The 15,730-nt window shown below is 43.5% G+C and overlaps 1 protein-coding gene across 1 annotated transcript in view; it reads right to left on the bottom strand.

Annotated features, from left to right (window-relative positions):
* LOC115203988 (niban-like protein 1) overlaps nucleotides 1-15,730 on the bottom strand; it is a 76,009-nt gene that overhangs the window by 6,846 nt on the left and 53,433 nt on the right. The window contains exons 7-8 of the mRNA XM_029769157.1: nucleotides 4,629-4,733; nucleotides 4,210-4,372 (exon numbers count right to left, since the gene is read on the bottom strand). Coding sequence (XP_029625017.1) covers nucleotides 4,210-4,372; nucleotides 4,629-4,733 — 268 coding nt within the window. The remainder of the gene's footprint in view (nucleotides 1-4,209; nucleotides 4,373-4,628; nucleotides 4,734-15,730) is intronic.

Genomic DNA, 15,730 nt, shown 5'->3' with positions numbered 1-15,730 from the left:
GCAAAGGCTGGCTCCTTTGAAGAATCTAAAATATATTTTGATTTGTTGAACACCTTTTTGGTTACTACATGATTCCCTATGTGTTGTTTCATAGTTGTGATGTCTTTATTATTCTACAATGTAGAAAATAGTAAAAATAAAGAAAAACCCTTGAATGAATAGGTGTGTCCAAGTTTGACTGGTACTGCATGTATAGAGATACACACGATGGGATGTATAGACATTATGGACAGTAAGTGGATAGAATATGTAGTATATCTGAATAATATGTAGGATAAAATAGTATATTTACAGCAACAGTTAAATAGGATGGCCTTGACTAGAACACAGTATACATATTAAATTGGAAAACAGTATTAAAGTGACCAGTGTTCCATGTCTATGTGCATAGGGCATCAGCCTCTAAGGTGCAGGGTTAAGTAAGCAGGTAGTAGCCGGCTAGTGACAGTGACTTATTTCAGAACAGGGTACTGGGTAGAGGCTGGCTCGTGATGGCTATTTAACAGTCTAATGGCCTTGAGATGAAAGCTGTTTTTCAGTCTCTGTCCCAGCTTTGATGCACCTGTACTAACCTCGCCTTCTGGATGATAGCAAGGTGAACAGGCCATGGCTCAGGTAGTTGATGTCCTTGATCTTCTTGGCCTTCCTGTGACACCAGGTGCCCTGGAGGGAAGGCAGTGTGCCCCCGGTGATGCGTTGGGCAGACCGCACCACACTCTGGAGAGCCCTGCGGTTGTGGACAATGCAGTTGCCATACCAGGTGATGATACAGCCTGACAGGATGCTCTCAATGGTGCATCTGTAAAAAAGTTTGTCTTAGGGGCCAAGCCAAATTTATTCATGTGTACGCCGTGTGGGCATGCTCCCTTACTGGTCTCCTGAAGTCCACAATCACTTATTTTTGTTGACATTGAGGGAGAGGTCATTTTCCTGGCACCACTCCGTCAGGGCCCTCACCTCCTCCCTGTAGGCTGTTGTGTCTTCTGCAAACTTGATCATTGAGTTGGAGGCGTGCTTGGCCACGCAGTCATGGGTGAACAGGGATTACAGGAGGGCGCTGAGCATGCACCGTTGTGGGCCCCTGTGTTGACGATCAGCATAGTGGAGGTGTTGTTGCCTACCTTCACCACCTGGGGGCAGCCTGTCAGGAAGTCCAGGACCCAGTTGCACAGGGCGGGATTCAGACCTAGGGCCTTATGATGAGCTTGGAGGGTACTTTATTTAACTAGGCAAGTCAGTTAAGAACAAATTCTTATTTACAATGACGGCCTACACCAGCCAAACCTGGACAACGCTGGGCCAATTGTGCGCCGCCCTATGGGACTCGCAATCAAGGCCGGTTGTGATACAGCCTGGATTCAAACCAGGGTGTCTGCAGTGACGCCTCTAGAGATGCAGTGCCTTAGACCCCTGCGCCACTCGGGAGCCTAATGAACAGCATACATAGGTATTCCTCTTGTCCAGACGTGATAGGGCAGTGTACAGTGCGATTGCGATTGCATCATTATTGGGGCGGTATGCAAATTGAAGTGGGTCTAGGGTGTCAGGTAAGTTGGAGTTGATATGATCCTTAACTAACCTCTCAAAGCACTTCATGATGACAGAAGTGAGTGCAGCGGGGCGATAGTCATTTAGTTCAGTTACCTTCGCTTTCTTGGGTAAAATGTTTGCCAGCTAGATAACTTACGTTATAAGCTAACTCTAAAATGTGCTAAATGCTCTGTAGTTGGGCATTTGGTTTGCTAATTCAGTAGCTAGTTAGCTATCTAGCTAAGTGGTAAAGTTCTTCCAAAATCAAGTAGTCGCTTGGTAACAGCAGAGAATTCTCTTCAGGATCAAAAGCCTTGCCAGGTAATATTTGTTTTGTGTGAGCAGCAAAGCGTGAGTAGCATTGTTTCGTTACTTGTTCAGTTTAGGTCAGAAACTGTACAAAATGTTTGCAAAGCGCTCGTTAGCATTTAGTTAGCACTCTCTATGGGATTTTACATGTACTTGTCAGCATTGCTAACCTTCAGATTTCAGAGTATCAGTAGGGTTTGAAAACAGCGCCCATTGTGTTCAGTATGGCACAAGGTCGGTATGAAGGTATGACAATCTGGATACCGCCCAAGCCTAACATGCGGACCAGACCGCTCTCGCTTGTGCGCCATCGCGCGCATATTAGCTAATTTGTCCTGGGATATAAACATTGGGTTGTTATTTTACCAGACATGCACAAGGTCCTCTACTCCGACAATTAATCCACAGATAAAAGGGTCAGTTTGTTTCTAGTAATCTCTCTTCCTTCCTTCAGGCTTCTTCTTTGGAATTTATATGGCGGTTGGCAACCAACTTTAAGGTGCATTACCACTACCAACTGGACTGGAGTGTGGACCTCAGTTCATCTTTCAATCACCCACATGGGTATATGCTCCTAAAAACCAATGAGGAGATGGGAGAGGCAGGATTTGCTGCGCATCAAGCGTCACAAATAGAACCAAGTTATATTTTAGTGCCTGGCCACGCAGACGCTCGTTGATGCACGCGAGCAGTGTGGGTGCAATCATTGAATAACATGTGTACATTTATTTTGTGACGTGAGCGGTGAGGTTAGCATATGCAGGGGAGTTTTTCAGGATAAAAATAGAAAACGGAATTGAGCTAAGCACAGGCAAAGTCCTATAGGAAAACCTGCTTAAATCTGCTTCCCACCAGACACTGGGAGGTGAATCCACCTTTCAGCAGGACAATAACCCAAACACAAGGCCAAATCTACACTGGAGTTGCTTACCAAGAAGACAGTAAATGTTCCTGAGTGGCCGAGTTACAGTTTTGACTTAAATATACTTGAAAATCTATAACAAGACCTGAAAATGGTTTTCTAGCAATGATCAACAATCAATTTGGCAGATCTTGAAGAATATTGAAAAGAATAATGGGCAAATGTTGCGCAATCCAGTGTGGAAAGGTCTTACAGATTTACCCAGAAAGACTCACAGCTTTAATCACTGCCAAAGATGCTTCTACAAAGTATTGACTCAGGGGTGAATACTTATGTAAATGAGATACATCTGTATTTCATTTTCAATAAATGTGCAACATGTTCTAAAAACATGTTTATACTTTGTCATTATGGGGTACTATATGTAGATGGGTGAGAAAAACAATCTACTTAATAAATTTTGAATTCTGTCTAACAACAAAATGTGGAATAAGTCAAGGGGCATGAATACTTTCTGAAGGGACTGTATGCTGTATATGACCAGTTACTGTAGTGTAACCAAATACAAAACCTAATAAAAACAGTAATGGACTAAAATAGTCCTGATCATTCCATACACACCCACTAATAAAACACACACACACACACAAATAAACACAGGACCTGTGAGCCCTGGCCTCCAGTGACATCCAAGGAATGCAGTCCTTCAACATTGTCTCCATGGGAAACAAAACATAAGAGAAAATGTTAGAGCAGTAAGGCAGACACACGAGCAAGAGATGGGGATGGGCGAGAGATGGGGATGGGCGAGAGATGGGGATGAGCGAGAGATGAGCGTAAGGGGTGAGCATAAGGGGTGAGCATAAGGGGTGAGCATAAGGGGTGAGCATAAGGGGTGAGCATAAGGGGTGAGCATAAGGGGTGAGCATAAGGGGTGAGCATAAGGGGTGAGCGAGAGAGAGGAGAGATGAGAGGAGAGAGAAGATCCTTCTATTGAGCTAAGCACAGGCAAAGTCCTATAGGAAAACCTGCTTTCCCAAATGGCACTTTATTCCCTACATAGTGCACTACTTTTGACTAAGGCCGATAGGGATTGTCAAAGTAGTGCACTATGTAGGGAATAGGTGCCATTGGGTATGTATTCAATGACTGGTCTAACTGCTTTACTGTGCCAATAAAGCCCTTAGTTCTGCACTCAAACCACAAACACTAGAAATGACAAACCGTTGCTAACAATGGCCCCTCTGTTGAGGAGCATTACAGCATTGCTAATTTTACAGCGTAAACACCTAGGTAATTCCCTCGACTATATACTAGATGCTTGGGCTGAAAAAGTGCCATCGTTGAGACAACTAACGCCCTGTGATTAAGTCGACACACTGCATCACAGCCTGTGTGTGTGAAAAGTGTAAGGAGTGTTTCCTGTAGGTGCCGCTGTGTCACAACACAAGGTGAGGGTGTCAGGATTAAAAAAATAAAAAACGCGTGTGCACGGACGCGCCTCTCACCGCGGATCTTGCCGCTGACGTGTTCCTTGGAGGTGATAATCTGGTCCATGTCTGTGCGTAGCGCGGCATCTAGACGGGGCGTCTCTACCTCACAGGCCTGGACGAGAGCCTCGTATTGGGCCTGGGTCTGAGACAACACCTGCTTGTACACCGCCTCAGAGATCTGGAGGGGGACAGGGAGAGAGTGAGAGAAAGGGTTGTTCCAGATGCCACCCTATTCCACTACCTTTGACCAGGGCACATAATGCACGTGTAGGCTGGTCAAAAGTAGTGCACCATGTAGGGAATAGGGTGCCATTTGGGACGCAACCGCAATCAGCAATGTTGGGCCAGGAGTTTTCCGGACTATGTGACCTGAACAGGGAAAACTCTGGGGCCTGGGAAAGAACACAGTGCAGCACGTAGATAGAATGACTCACCAGCATCCAGTTCCTCTGTCTCTGTTGCATCTTCCCCTTCAGACGAGGGCCAATCAGATTCCTCAGCTCTGGGTAGAGGGTCTCCATCACTAGGTTGGCTAGGATCTAAAAAACACACACACTGCATTAATCACTTACACAATCTTTAAAGTGTGTGTGTGTGTGTGTGTGTATAGGATGTGCCTGTATGAGTAACCAAGAGAAGTAATTAGTGGTTGGCAGAACTTGGCACCTAGTAAAAGCATATGAAACTTTAGAGCGGCTTCATTGTTTCCACAACAGAGAAAATGACAAGGTGTTGTGCCAGTCTTAATCTTTGTGGCATTTCAAACAGAACGGTAACACACAACTAACTGGCAACCTGTAGAGCGCAGCAACCACTTCAGTCACCGACATGAATGGGTTGACTGGTGTGTGGGCACAGGAGTATGCAGGTTCAGTACATGAGTCCATGGGTGCTTCCCAAATGGCACCCTATTCCCTACATAGTGCACTACTTTGACCAGGGCTCACAGTAATATGTGGCTCCCTCTACACAACATAATAATTGCTAAATGTATGAGTGAGGAGCCGTTCACAATACAACCTACAAAATAGGGATATTGTATTTATTATAGGTCTCCATTAGCTCCTGCCAAGGCAGTAGCTACTCTTCCTGGGGTTTATTAAGGATCCCCATTAGTTCCTGCCAAGGCAGTAGCTACTCTTCCTGGGGTCCAGCAAAAGGAAGGCAGTTTTACCATGTTAAAAACATTACAATACATTTCACACCCTCAGGCCACTATTTTACTACCACACATCCAAAGTGCATTCAGACTGACTTTTTCTACATTACAGCCTTACTTTAAAAATGGTTTAAAAAGAAATCCCATCAATCTGGGCTCCCGAGTGGTGCAGCGGTCTAAGGCACTGCATCGTAGTGCTAGAGGTGTTACTACAGACCCTGGTTCAATCCCGGGCTGTATCCCATAGGGCGGCGCACAATTGGCCCGGCGTCGTCCGGGCCAATCATTGTAAATAAGAAATTGTTCTCAACCGACTTGCCTAGTTAAATAAAATACAATAAAATATACACACAATACCCCATAATGACAAAGTGAAAACAGGTTTTTAGAAACGTTTGCAAATATATTACAAATAAAAAAACGAAATACCTTATTTACATAAGTATTCAGACCCTTTGCTATGAGACTCGAAATTGAGCTCAGCTGTATCCTGTTTCCATTGATATGTTTCTACAACTTGATTGGAGTCCACCTGTGGAAAATTCAATTGATTGGACATGATTTGGAAAGGCACACACCTGTCAGAGCAAAAACCAAGCCATGAAGTTGAAGGAATTGTCCGTAGAGCTCCGAGACAGGATTGTGTCAAGGCACAGATCTGGGGAAGGGTAACAAAACATTTCTGCAGCATTGAAGGTCCCCAAGAACACAGTGGCCTCCATCATTCTTAAAGGGAAGAAGTTTGGAAGCACCAAGACTCTTCCTAGAGCTGGGCGCCTGGCCAAACTGAGCAATCGGGGGAGAAGGGCCTTGGTCAGGGAGGTGACCAAGAACCCGAAGGTCACTCTGACAGAGCTCCATAGTTCCTCTGTGGAGATGGGAAAACCTCCCAGAAGGACAACCATCTCTGCAGCACTCCACCAATCAGGCCTTTATGGTAGAATGGCCAGATGGAAGCCCGCTTGGAGTTTCCCAAAAAGTACCTAAAGGACTCTGACCATAAGAAATAAGATTCTCTGGTCTGATGAAAGGGAGATAGAAATCTTTGGCCTGAATGCCAAGCGTCACGTCTGGAGGAAACCTGGCACCTTCCCTACGGTGAAGCGTGGTGGCAGCATCATGCCGGAGGGAATGTTTTTCAGTGGCAGGGACTGGGGGACTAGTCAGGAAAGATGAACAGAGTGCAGTGCAGAGAGATCCTTCCAACAGGACAACGACCCTAAGCACACAGCCAAGACAGGTGTGCCTAAGCAAACTTCCCAAATACAGGTGTGCCAAGCTTGTAGTGTCATACCGAAGACAAAGCTGTAATCGCTGCCAAAGTTTATTCGACAAAGTACTGAGTAAAGGGTCTGAATACTTGTGTAAAGTTTTTTTATTAGTAATACATTTGCTCAAAATTCTAAAAACCTGTTTTTGCTTTGTCATTATGGGGTATTGTGTGTAGATGAGAAATAATACATTTTAGAATAAGGCTGTAATGTAAAAATGTGGCAAAAGTCAGTGGTCTGAATACTTTCCAAATGCACTGTATAACAGAAATCCATGTGTACGTGTGTGCATAGTGCTATGCTATAGGGTTAACCTTAAAGAAACCTTCAGGTCAGTGTCTGAGACAGGATGCAGATTGACCATTATGTAACTAATGTGTCATTCATTAAATTGATTCATTCTGCATTAAATAATGAAGTCATGTAATATCATATGTATTCATATACAGTAGTATGGAATTTTACGCCCTAATCTCTCACCCAGAACCAGAATGTCATGAGACACTATTTCCTCCCTAACATGCAGTAAAATACTCACTCCAAACACAGATAAATCTGCTGGGATTGGGTTTGTCAGAGGGCCAGTTCTCTATTTCCCTTTGCTCATTAGTGGTTCTGCATTATAAAAGGTGCTTACAGGCGCACACACACACACAGCCTGCTTTTTACCTGCAGCGCATCCGCCTCACTAGATTTACAGCAAACATTTAAAGGCACTCAAACACTGAACACACACGCCTCAGTCACTCACTTGAATGGGCAATTTTTTTATTTAACCTTTATTTAACTAGGCATGTCAGTTAAGAAATTCTTATTTACAATGACGGCCTACCGGGAAACAGTAGGTTAACTGCCTTGTTCAGGGGCAGAACGACAGATTTTTACCTTGTCAGCTTGGCATTCGATCCAGCCACCTTTCGGTTACCGAAGCTCATTGGCTGAAACTCAAATTGCTAGGGGGCTGGCACACGTGGGGGAAAATGCAGGGAAAAAGGGCGCTACACAACTTCCAGAAAACAGTCGCTTTCAAACTAGGGATTTCGTGGCTAATTGAGGTAAGACACTAATTCTGCTCATACACTATGCGTGTATAAACTACACATTGACACATCCAGCCCAAAGCAGGAGGTTTACTAGTCGCCAAAGTTCAGGACCATGTCTTTAAAGCCCAATTATACCAGGCCTGGTTGTCCCATTTGAATTACAGCCACAATTAGAACTGATTGTAGGGTGTGGCGTTACACAATATGGCCAGATGGTTGTTTACTCATGGGCCACAGCTACGGGCAGAGCAGAGGGATGAAGGTCCAGTCCTCAGGGGTAAATCACAGAAAAATGAGTTCCCCTCATTGTGTTTCAGAAAACAAACACCTGGCTTTATTACACAATACAAACAATGGCAGTGCACGTCATCTTTTGGATCGTGTTCTTGTTTGATATAAGAAATTATAGAAGATACTACTAGACAGTACTGTACTAGTAGTACACCTTACCCATCTAGTTGCTCTCGGTTCTTGGTCAGAATCACATAGGGGTAGATACAAAACATATTCCAGCATACATTTCACTGGCAAACAACTATATGCCAACATGTACATTGCAGGTTTTTCTTTATTTTTACTATTTTCTACATTGTAGAATAATAGTGAAGACATCAAAACTATAACTATGAAACACATGGAATCATGTAGTAACCAAATAAAGTGTTAAATCAAAATATTTTTTTGTATTTCAGATTCTTCAAAGTAGCCACCCTTTGCTTTGATGACTGCTTTGCCCACTCTTGGCATTTTTAAACATTTTTAAAAAATTGTTCAACACTTTTTTGGTTACTACATGATTCCATAGTTGATGTCTTCACTATTATTCTACAATGTAGAAAATAGTAAAAAATAAAGAAAAACCCTTGAATGAGTAGGTGTGTCCAAACTTTTGACTGGTACTATATATTTGGGAGGGGGTTGTCACAAGTGTTGGCCAAATGTATCCTGAACCCTAAGAAAAACAAGCAAGCAGCCCCCGCCCTGCAGCACAAACACTGGCCCTATGGCCCCTTTTTCCTGTGTTGCGTGTTTGTAGACACACTGGGGGCGATTGAAACTAGCCGGAGGGAGACAGGAAAAGTGGTTACTGCCCCTACCCAGGACCCAGCCCATGCACACAACACACTGTGCTCAATAACTCTTCATTTACCTCCCCAAAGCTCCTCCAATAAGACTCAACTGGGATTCATTCATTAGGAACTGAAACGGAAAAAAGCTTTTACTACCATGTAGCCTAATGAATACAACCCTACACTAAAACAGTCAAACGTGTCACCAGACAGCTAATAATCATTCGAAACACACACGTCCAACTTCCAATGAAATCATAAGAGAAACTGAAAACAAACAAGTTTGACATGATGATAGTTCTGAGGAAGTGGTTTAACATGTGTAAATATGCATGCCCCACCCAACCCATCTCTTAACAGGGATACAGAACACAGCATTACAGTCTTTATCCATCTACATGCGTAGTAGCCCTGGCTGCAGAATATAAAACCATAACTCAAGTCTTAATACGATTTAAAATCCTTGGACCAGGGCTCGACTTGGCCCACTCTGCTTTCGACATACTTGAATAATCGTCTCAATGCGGTCCAGACAACAGATTGGAGCTGAACACAGCGGCTAGCTACATGACGTCCCCCCCCCTCATCTCTAGATGTTCATAGAAGCCTACTGTGTAGTTGGTGAGGTACATGCTTTAGGACGCCTGTGATGCTCTGGGAAAACCCTCCTTAGGCAACAAAGGCTACAAACACACTATTATGGCACCCCATTCCATCTACAGTGCAATACTTTTGACTAGGGCCCGTAGGAATTAGGTGCACCCAGAGTGATGTGATTCAGGGCATGGCACCACTTAGGTTACATTTACACAGGCAGCTCAATTCAGATCTTTTTTCCACTAATTGGTATTTTGACCAAGCACATCAGATACTTTTCAGAACCGGTCTGGTTGACCAATATTATTTTTTTCCCCCAATTGGGCTGCCTGTGTAAACAAAGCCTTAGTCCCTACTGCTACCTTTACACCAAGCAGAAACACCATTACCAGTCTCACAAAACAGATCAGGCCTACAAAGACAGAGGGAAGAGAGGGAGCGAGCTCTGAAAAGCCATCTTTTCCTGTGTTGATGAGAATTGGGAGGACAATGAGTGAAATGGAGCTAGTGAGAAAGAAACCAGACTATTTGAAAAGGAAGACCACCCAGGCAGGGCCACACCTGAGCATGGGACTGTTCCTACCCAAGCAGGGGTAAGAAACAGAAAGAGGGGGAATTTGAGTCTCTTTCAGAGGAGACCCCACCCAGAGAAGCAGGGGTCTGTTCAAACTGTGATAGTGGGAGGGAGTGAGGTACAAGAGGTGCTCTACACTGTTCTCATTCAATACCTCAATGAGGGATTCATTTGAACCTCAAACTCGAAGAACCAAATCCCACACGTCTGTCGGAGACAGCCGGGTCGACTGGCGAATAAGGTGAGCCCCATCTCCTCACCCGTCCTCTAGTCACTCACCTCTTCCTCAGAGTACTACTCTAAGCTCTTCTCAGCATGACTTGATCGGTTCTCCTGTTCGCAGGTGTGCCGCAAGATTACATCACCGTGCGCAGGTTTTACAGCACTCGTTTTCTGTGTTGGGTGACTTTACCGAAAGGAACATTTTCAGGTAAGAATGAGCTTTGCACTTTTTCTTCCCTTTGTCTCCTGTGTTGGCACGTGTCACACAGCTAGCTACTGAGACTTGACTAGGTGCAAGGTTTAGCTAACCTGGCTAGCTATCCTACCTGGAAGGGAAGAATTACTAGCTCCCTCTTGGTTTAGCTCATCCCACTACTGTGTCAGTGTTGACTAGACTGGCCGTCCTAGCCTCTCTGCTCATCAGTCGAGAGCCACACTTTTGTTCATTGCAAGATCAACATAGCACAATGTTCGCAAAAGGAAGCTAGTGTTAACTAGCTAGGCTACTAGTCCACAAAGCGAACGCTATCAACGCTCACATTGTTAACGGAATAGCTTATACGGCTAGCACTGTGCTAACTAGCTAGGCTATTAGCCCACATGGAGAACGCTAGTTACATTTCGCTTTGTTCTCAGATTAGCAGCTTTTTTGGACCCATGGAGCCTGCTAGCTCAGCCCAAGGGGTACTGAGCAAGGCCCCGGCCCCAGCACATCCATGTCCATACGGGGCAACCATATTAGGCAAGAACAAACGCAAGCGACGTTCGATGAGCCACAGTCATGTATCCATTGTAGGGAGTTATGATAACACCCTGTCGGAGAGTGCGCAGAGCAGCCCAATGTGGTTTGTCTCCCACACTGCCTTCGAGTGAGGAGACTACCTCACAGACCCAGCCCTCATGGGCCAACGCCATGGGTGGTTAATGGATGGTTAATGGTTTACGTGTTAATGGATGGTGTAAAAACGAGATAAAAACACATTCTTTAAAACAAAAATACATTGTAGAAAACTAGATATAGACCTAGATATAATGTAGGCCTATAGGCTATATAGTATTTATAGCCATACATGATTTCATGAAAAGCAGTAAACACACATTGTTTCACATTCTTTAATAATAGAATCATAAAAACACAAACTAAGTATTGTAGCCTCATGCGAACGAAAGAATAGTGGAGGAAGGAGTTGCGTCGGCTGCAGTGTCCATGGTGAAATATTAGAAACAAGGGCATGAGAGTCTCCGCCTACATACCTGCTTTGCTCCCCATCCAGGGAGCAAGCAATACGAGACACGACTTCCCTTGTAACCCACCTTTCCGAGCTAGGGTTCGAGATCAAATCAGAAAAAGAGCTGTTTGGTGTCAACACAGGGAATGAAAGGCATAATGATGGATTCTCTCTCTTATCAGGCAACACTCTTGGACAACCGCATCGCTGGAGTTGATGGCGTCCACCATCTCAGTAGTATCTCTTGGCCAACTGAGGATGAGAGACTGGTAGGTAGCCTAGTGGTTAAGAGCGTTGGGCCAGTAACTGTAAGGTCACTGGTTCAACTCCCCGAGCCAACTAGGTGAATAAATGTTGATGGGCCCTTGAGCAAGGCACTTAACCCTAATTGCTCCTGTAAGTCGATCTGGATAAGAGTGTCTGCTAAAAAACAATGTAACTGAGGATGAGAGACTTCCAGTGCTGGGTGTTTGCCCAGCGTCTGCACACGTCGTCCCCTCAATCGTCAGGTAAAGGTGACCTCATGTCTTGCAGCTCTGTGTCACTGGAAGAGCCCCTCGATCTTCGTTCCTGGCACTCCCTTAGGGGTAGTGACAACTAGGAAAGTGGTGACGACAGATGAGTCACTCATGGGCTGGGGCGCAGTTCACGAGAGGAATGTATTAAACTGAGTATGGACCCTCACATTCTATCCTCTTTCTACAATACGACTGTGGTGGCATACATCAACTGCCTGGGTGGTACTCGCTCCCTGCTTACAGACTACACGTCAAGACCATTCTGTGGAGCAGCTCACAACTACTGACCGTAAGCGCAGACTTATTGTCCAGAGGGAATAGCCATCAAAGGGAATGAAGACAGCTTACTGCCGACTCTTAGCAACCCTTTGCAAAAAAATGTACAGGTACAATGCTATTTCTCTGTAAACAAATTAAGAAACTTTCAGCATGCTTACAAGAAAAGGGCACTCAACATGTGACACAAATTACTGATAAGACGATTGTGGGAGCTGCATTGTTAGATTTTAGTGCAGCCTTTGATATTATTGACCATAACCTGTTATTGAAAAACATATGTGGTGTGGCTTTTCAACCTCAGCTCTGAATCCACAATATGGCAATCTAATAGAACAGAGGGTTTTCTTAATGGAAGCTTCCGACGGTGTACCGCAAGGGAGCCCTCTTAGCCCTTTACTGTTCTCTAGTTTATCCAATGACCTACCACCAGCATTAAACAAAGCCTGTGTGTCTATGTATGCTGATGATTCAACATTATACACGTCAGCAACCACAGCTAGTGAAATCACTGCAACCTTAAATCAATTTTTTTTTTTATTGGTCACAAGCACCAAATACAACTGGTGTAGACTCCCAACACTGCGTAGTTAAAAATAAATATTTCCTGAATAAAAAAGGAAATGGTAACACTAAAAACAATAACGAGGCTATATACAAGGAGTACCAGTACCGAGTCAGTATGCAGGAGTACGAGGTAGTTGAGGTAATACAGTATGCACGTTTGTAGGGGTAAAAGTGACTAGGCAATAAAACAGAGCAGTAGCATCTTGTGTGAGGTGTGAAAGACGTCAATGTGTGTGTGCGCGTGTGTGTGACTCGTTTCAGGAAACTAGGCGTATGTCACACGTCACTACTTACAGGGGAGTCGTTTAAAAAAATAAATAAAAAATCCAAATGCATTTTCTTGGCAGAAATGCCTTCTGGAACATGTGAACTTTCATGTGCCTTAATAACAAACTTGTATGCCATCTATAAATACTAATAAAATTGTTAAAATTACGAGCCTAGTTGGTTTAGCAACAAAGTCCGCAACCTTCCCACTACCCATGATTGACTGAGAATGAGTGAGCTGGACATGCCAAGAGATGATTTCAGATTGGTCTGCCATGTAGCACGCTTCTGTTTATTTGAGCTGGTATGAAAGTGTAGGTAATCCTGTCTAGCGCAGCTTTTAAAAAACATATGCAGTTCTACTACATTACATATAAGTGTTGCTCTCCACTTTCTGGAGGACCAAGTTTTGAAATCAGTGGAATTAGAGTATGATAGCTAAGGAGAAAACACCTGTATCCGGATTACATCTTCAAACTAAGGGCAACCACGGCATCTGTGACAGGGAGAAGCGTCCATTCCATGTATACGGGTAAGATAGTCTAGCTAGCCACATTTTCAGATATTACACGTTTCTAATTTTAACAGAAAGTTGTTTTCATTTCAAGTTAACCTCTCGGGGTTATAAAACATACAAGTGTTATACATCGGTTTAAAGATTAAACTTCTTGTTAATCCAACCACAGTGTCAGATTTCAAAAAGACTTTACGGCGAAAGCAAACCATACGATTATCTGAGAACAGCGCCCAGCAGACAAATCATTACGAACAGTAACCAGCCAAGTAGAGGAGTAACAAAAGTCAGAAATAGCAATAAAATGTATCACTTACCTTTGATGATATTCATATGGTTGCACTCCCAAGAGTCCATGTTACACAATAAAATGTTAGTTTTGTTCGATAAAGTCCCTCTTTATATTCAAAAACCTCCGTTTTGTTGGTGTGTTTTGTTCAGTAATCCATAGGAACAAAGCACGGTCACAATAGAGAGACAAAATCAAAAAAAGTACCATAAAAGTTTGTAGAAACACGTCAAACGATGTTTATAATCAATCCTCAGGTTGTTTTTGTCATAAATAATCGATCATATTTCAACCAGACAATAGCTTCATCAATAGAAAAGGAAAAACAACAAAGGCACGCTCCCGGTCACACGCAGAACTCATGTCTGGAAATTTCCACTGTTCTCTCATTGAAAGTGGTGTTTCTCCCTCATTTTTCAGAGTAAAAGCCTGAAGCAATGCCTAAAGACTGGCCACATGTAGTGGAAGCCATAGGGATCGTGAACTGCGTCATAAGTCTTTGTATGGTGGATAGGCTTTCAATGGAAAAACAGCCATTTCAAAATAATAGCACTTCCTGGATGGATGGCTCAGGTTTTCGCCTGCCATATCAATTCTGTTATACTCACAGACATTATTTTAACAGTTTTGGAAACTTTAGTGTTTTCTATCCAAATCTACCAATTATATGCATATCCTAGCTTCTGGGCCTGAGTAGCAGGCAGTTTACTTTGGGCATGCTTTTCATCCAAAATTCCGAATGCTGCCCCCTACCCTAGTGAGGTTAATGTGTACTGTTAGCTGGCTGGCTCGCTAGCTTATGTTACGTGTATGATCTGTGTAGTATTATTCGTATCTCAGAACCATTTGCTTTGCTAGTTATAACCTAAATGTTAGCTAGATCACATTGAATTTAGTTGGTTAGCTACCTGCAGATTCATGCAGGATAGTAACGTCATGAGTTGAGATTCTGGTTAATTGTTTAGCTAGCTATATGTCTTAACAGACTCCACTATGCAAGTATCCATTTCAATAGGGTGAGTAAAATGGTCAGTGAACTGTTCTCTTTGTGTCTGGAAGTAACTAGCAAGCTAGTCAATGTTAGCCAGTTAGCTTGGGTGCTTGACTGCTGCTGTTAGGACAGCTAGCTAACATTACATGTATGATCTGTGTAGTAATATTATTCGTATCTCAGAGACATTTGCTTTGCAAGGTATAGCCTAATGTTAGCTAGCAAACATTGAACCTGGTTGGTTAGCTACCTGCAGATTCATGCAGGGTAGTAATGTCATGAGTTGGGATTATGGTTAATTGTTTACCTAGCTAGCTACATGTCTTAACAAAAAAGACTCCACTATGCAAGTAACCATTTCAATAGAATGTCACTGACAACTGTTGATAGACATAGCTGGTAAATTCGCTCTGGCTATCTACTCTGATTTCAGAGCCCTCTCGTCAGTGTGCCAGAGCACAGATTAACTGACGCATTTACGAACGCTCAACACCTGTTGAATATGGCCAGTAAGTAGGCAAAAAAGCGTAAATTGTTGCAGTCACCAATGCTCTGGACAACATAAAAACAGCCTAACCAGCTCTGCTAGGGCAAGTAAAATGGTCAGTGAGCTGTTCTCTCATTTGTGTCTGGAAGTAGCTAGCAAGCTAGCCAACGTTAACCAGTTAGCTTGGGTGCTTGACTGCTGCTGTTAGGACAGAACGCTCAGATGAAGCATTAAAGAGAGATGGGTGGGGATAAAGCTTAAGAGGGTGTGAACGATGCTGCATGGCTGTAGACAAAGAGCTCTCCAGTAGGTACCAAAACATTAAAAGGCAATTTTCTCAAAAGTAAGGATACAAGTTCTACTTTTAAAGCAGAATTACTTTCCCCATTGTTCCTCAACTGTAGTGTATGATATACCATTTATACTACTTTTATCCAATGTAAAAAACAATTTCAAATGTTG

This window comes from Salmo trutta, chromosome 12 (genome assembly GCF_901001165.1).
Source record: "Salmo trutta chromosome 12, fSalTru1.1, whole genome shotgun sequence".
NCBI classification, from domain to species: Eukaryota; Metazoa; Chordata; class Actinopteri; order Salmoniformes; family Salmonidae; genus Salmo; species Salmo trutta.
The sequence above is the reverse complement of the archived record's forward strand: the minus strand, read 5'-3'. Positions and strand labels throughout refer to the sequence as shown.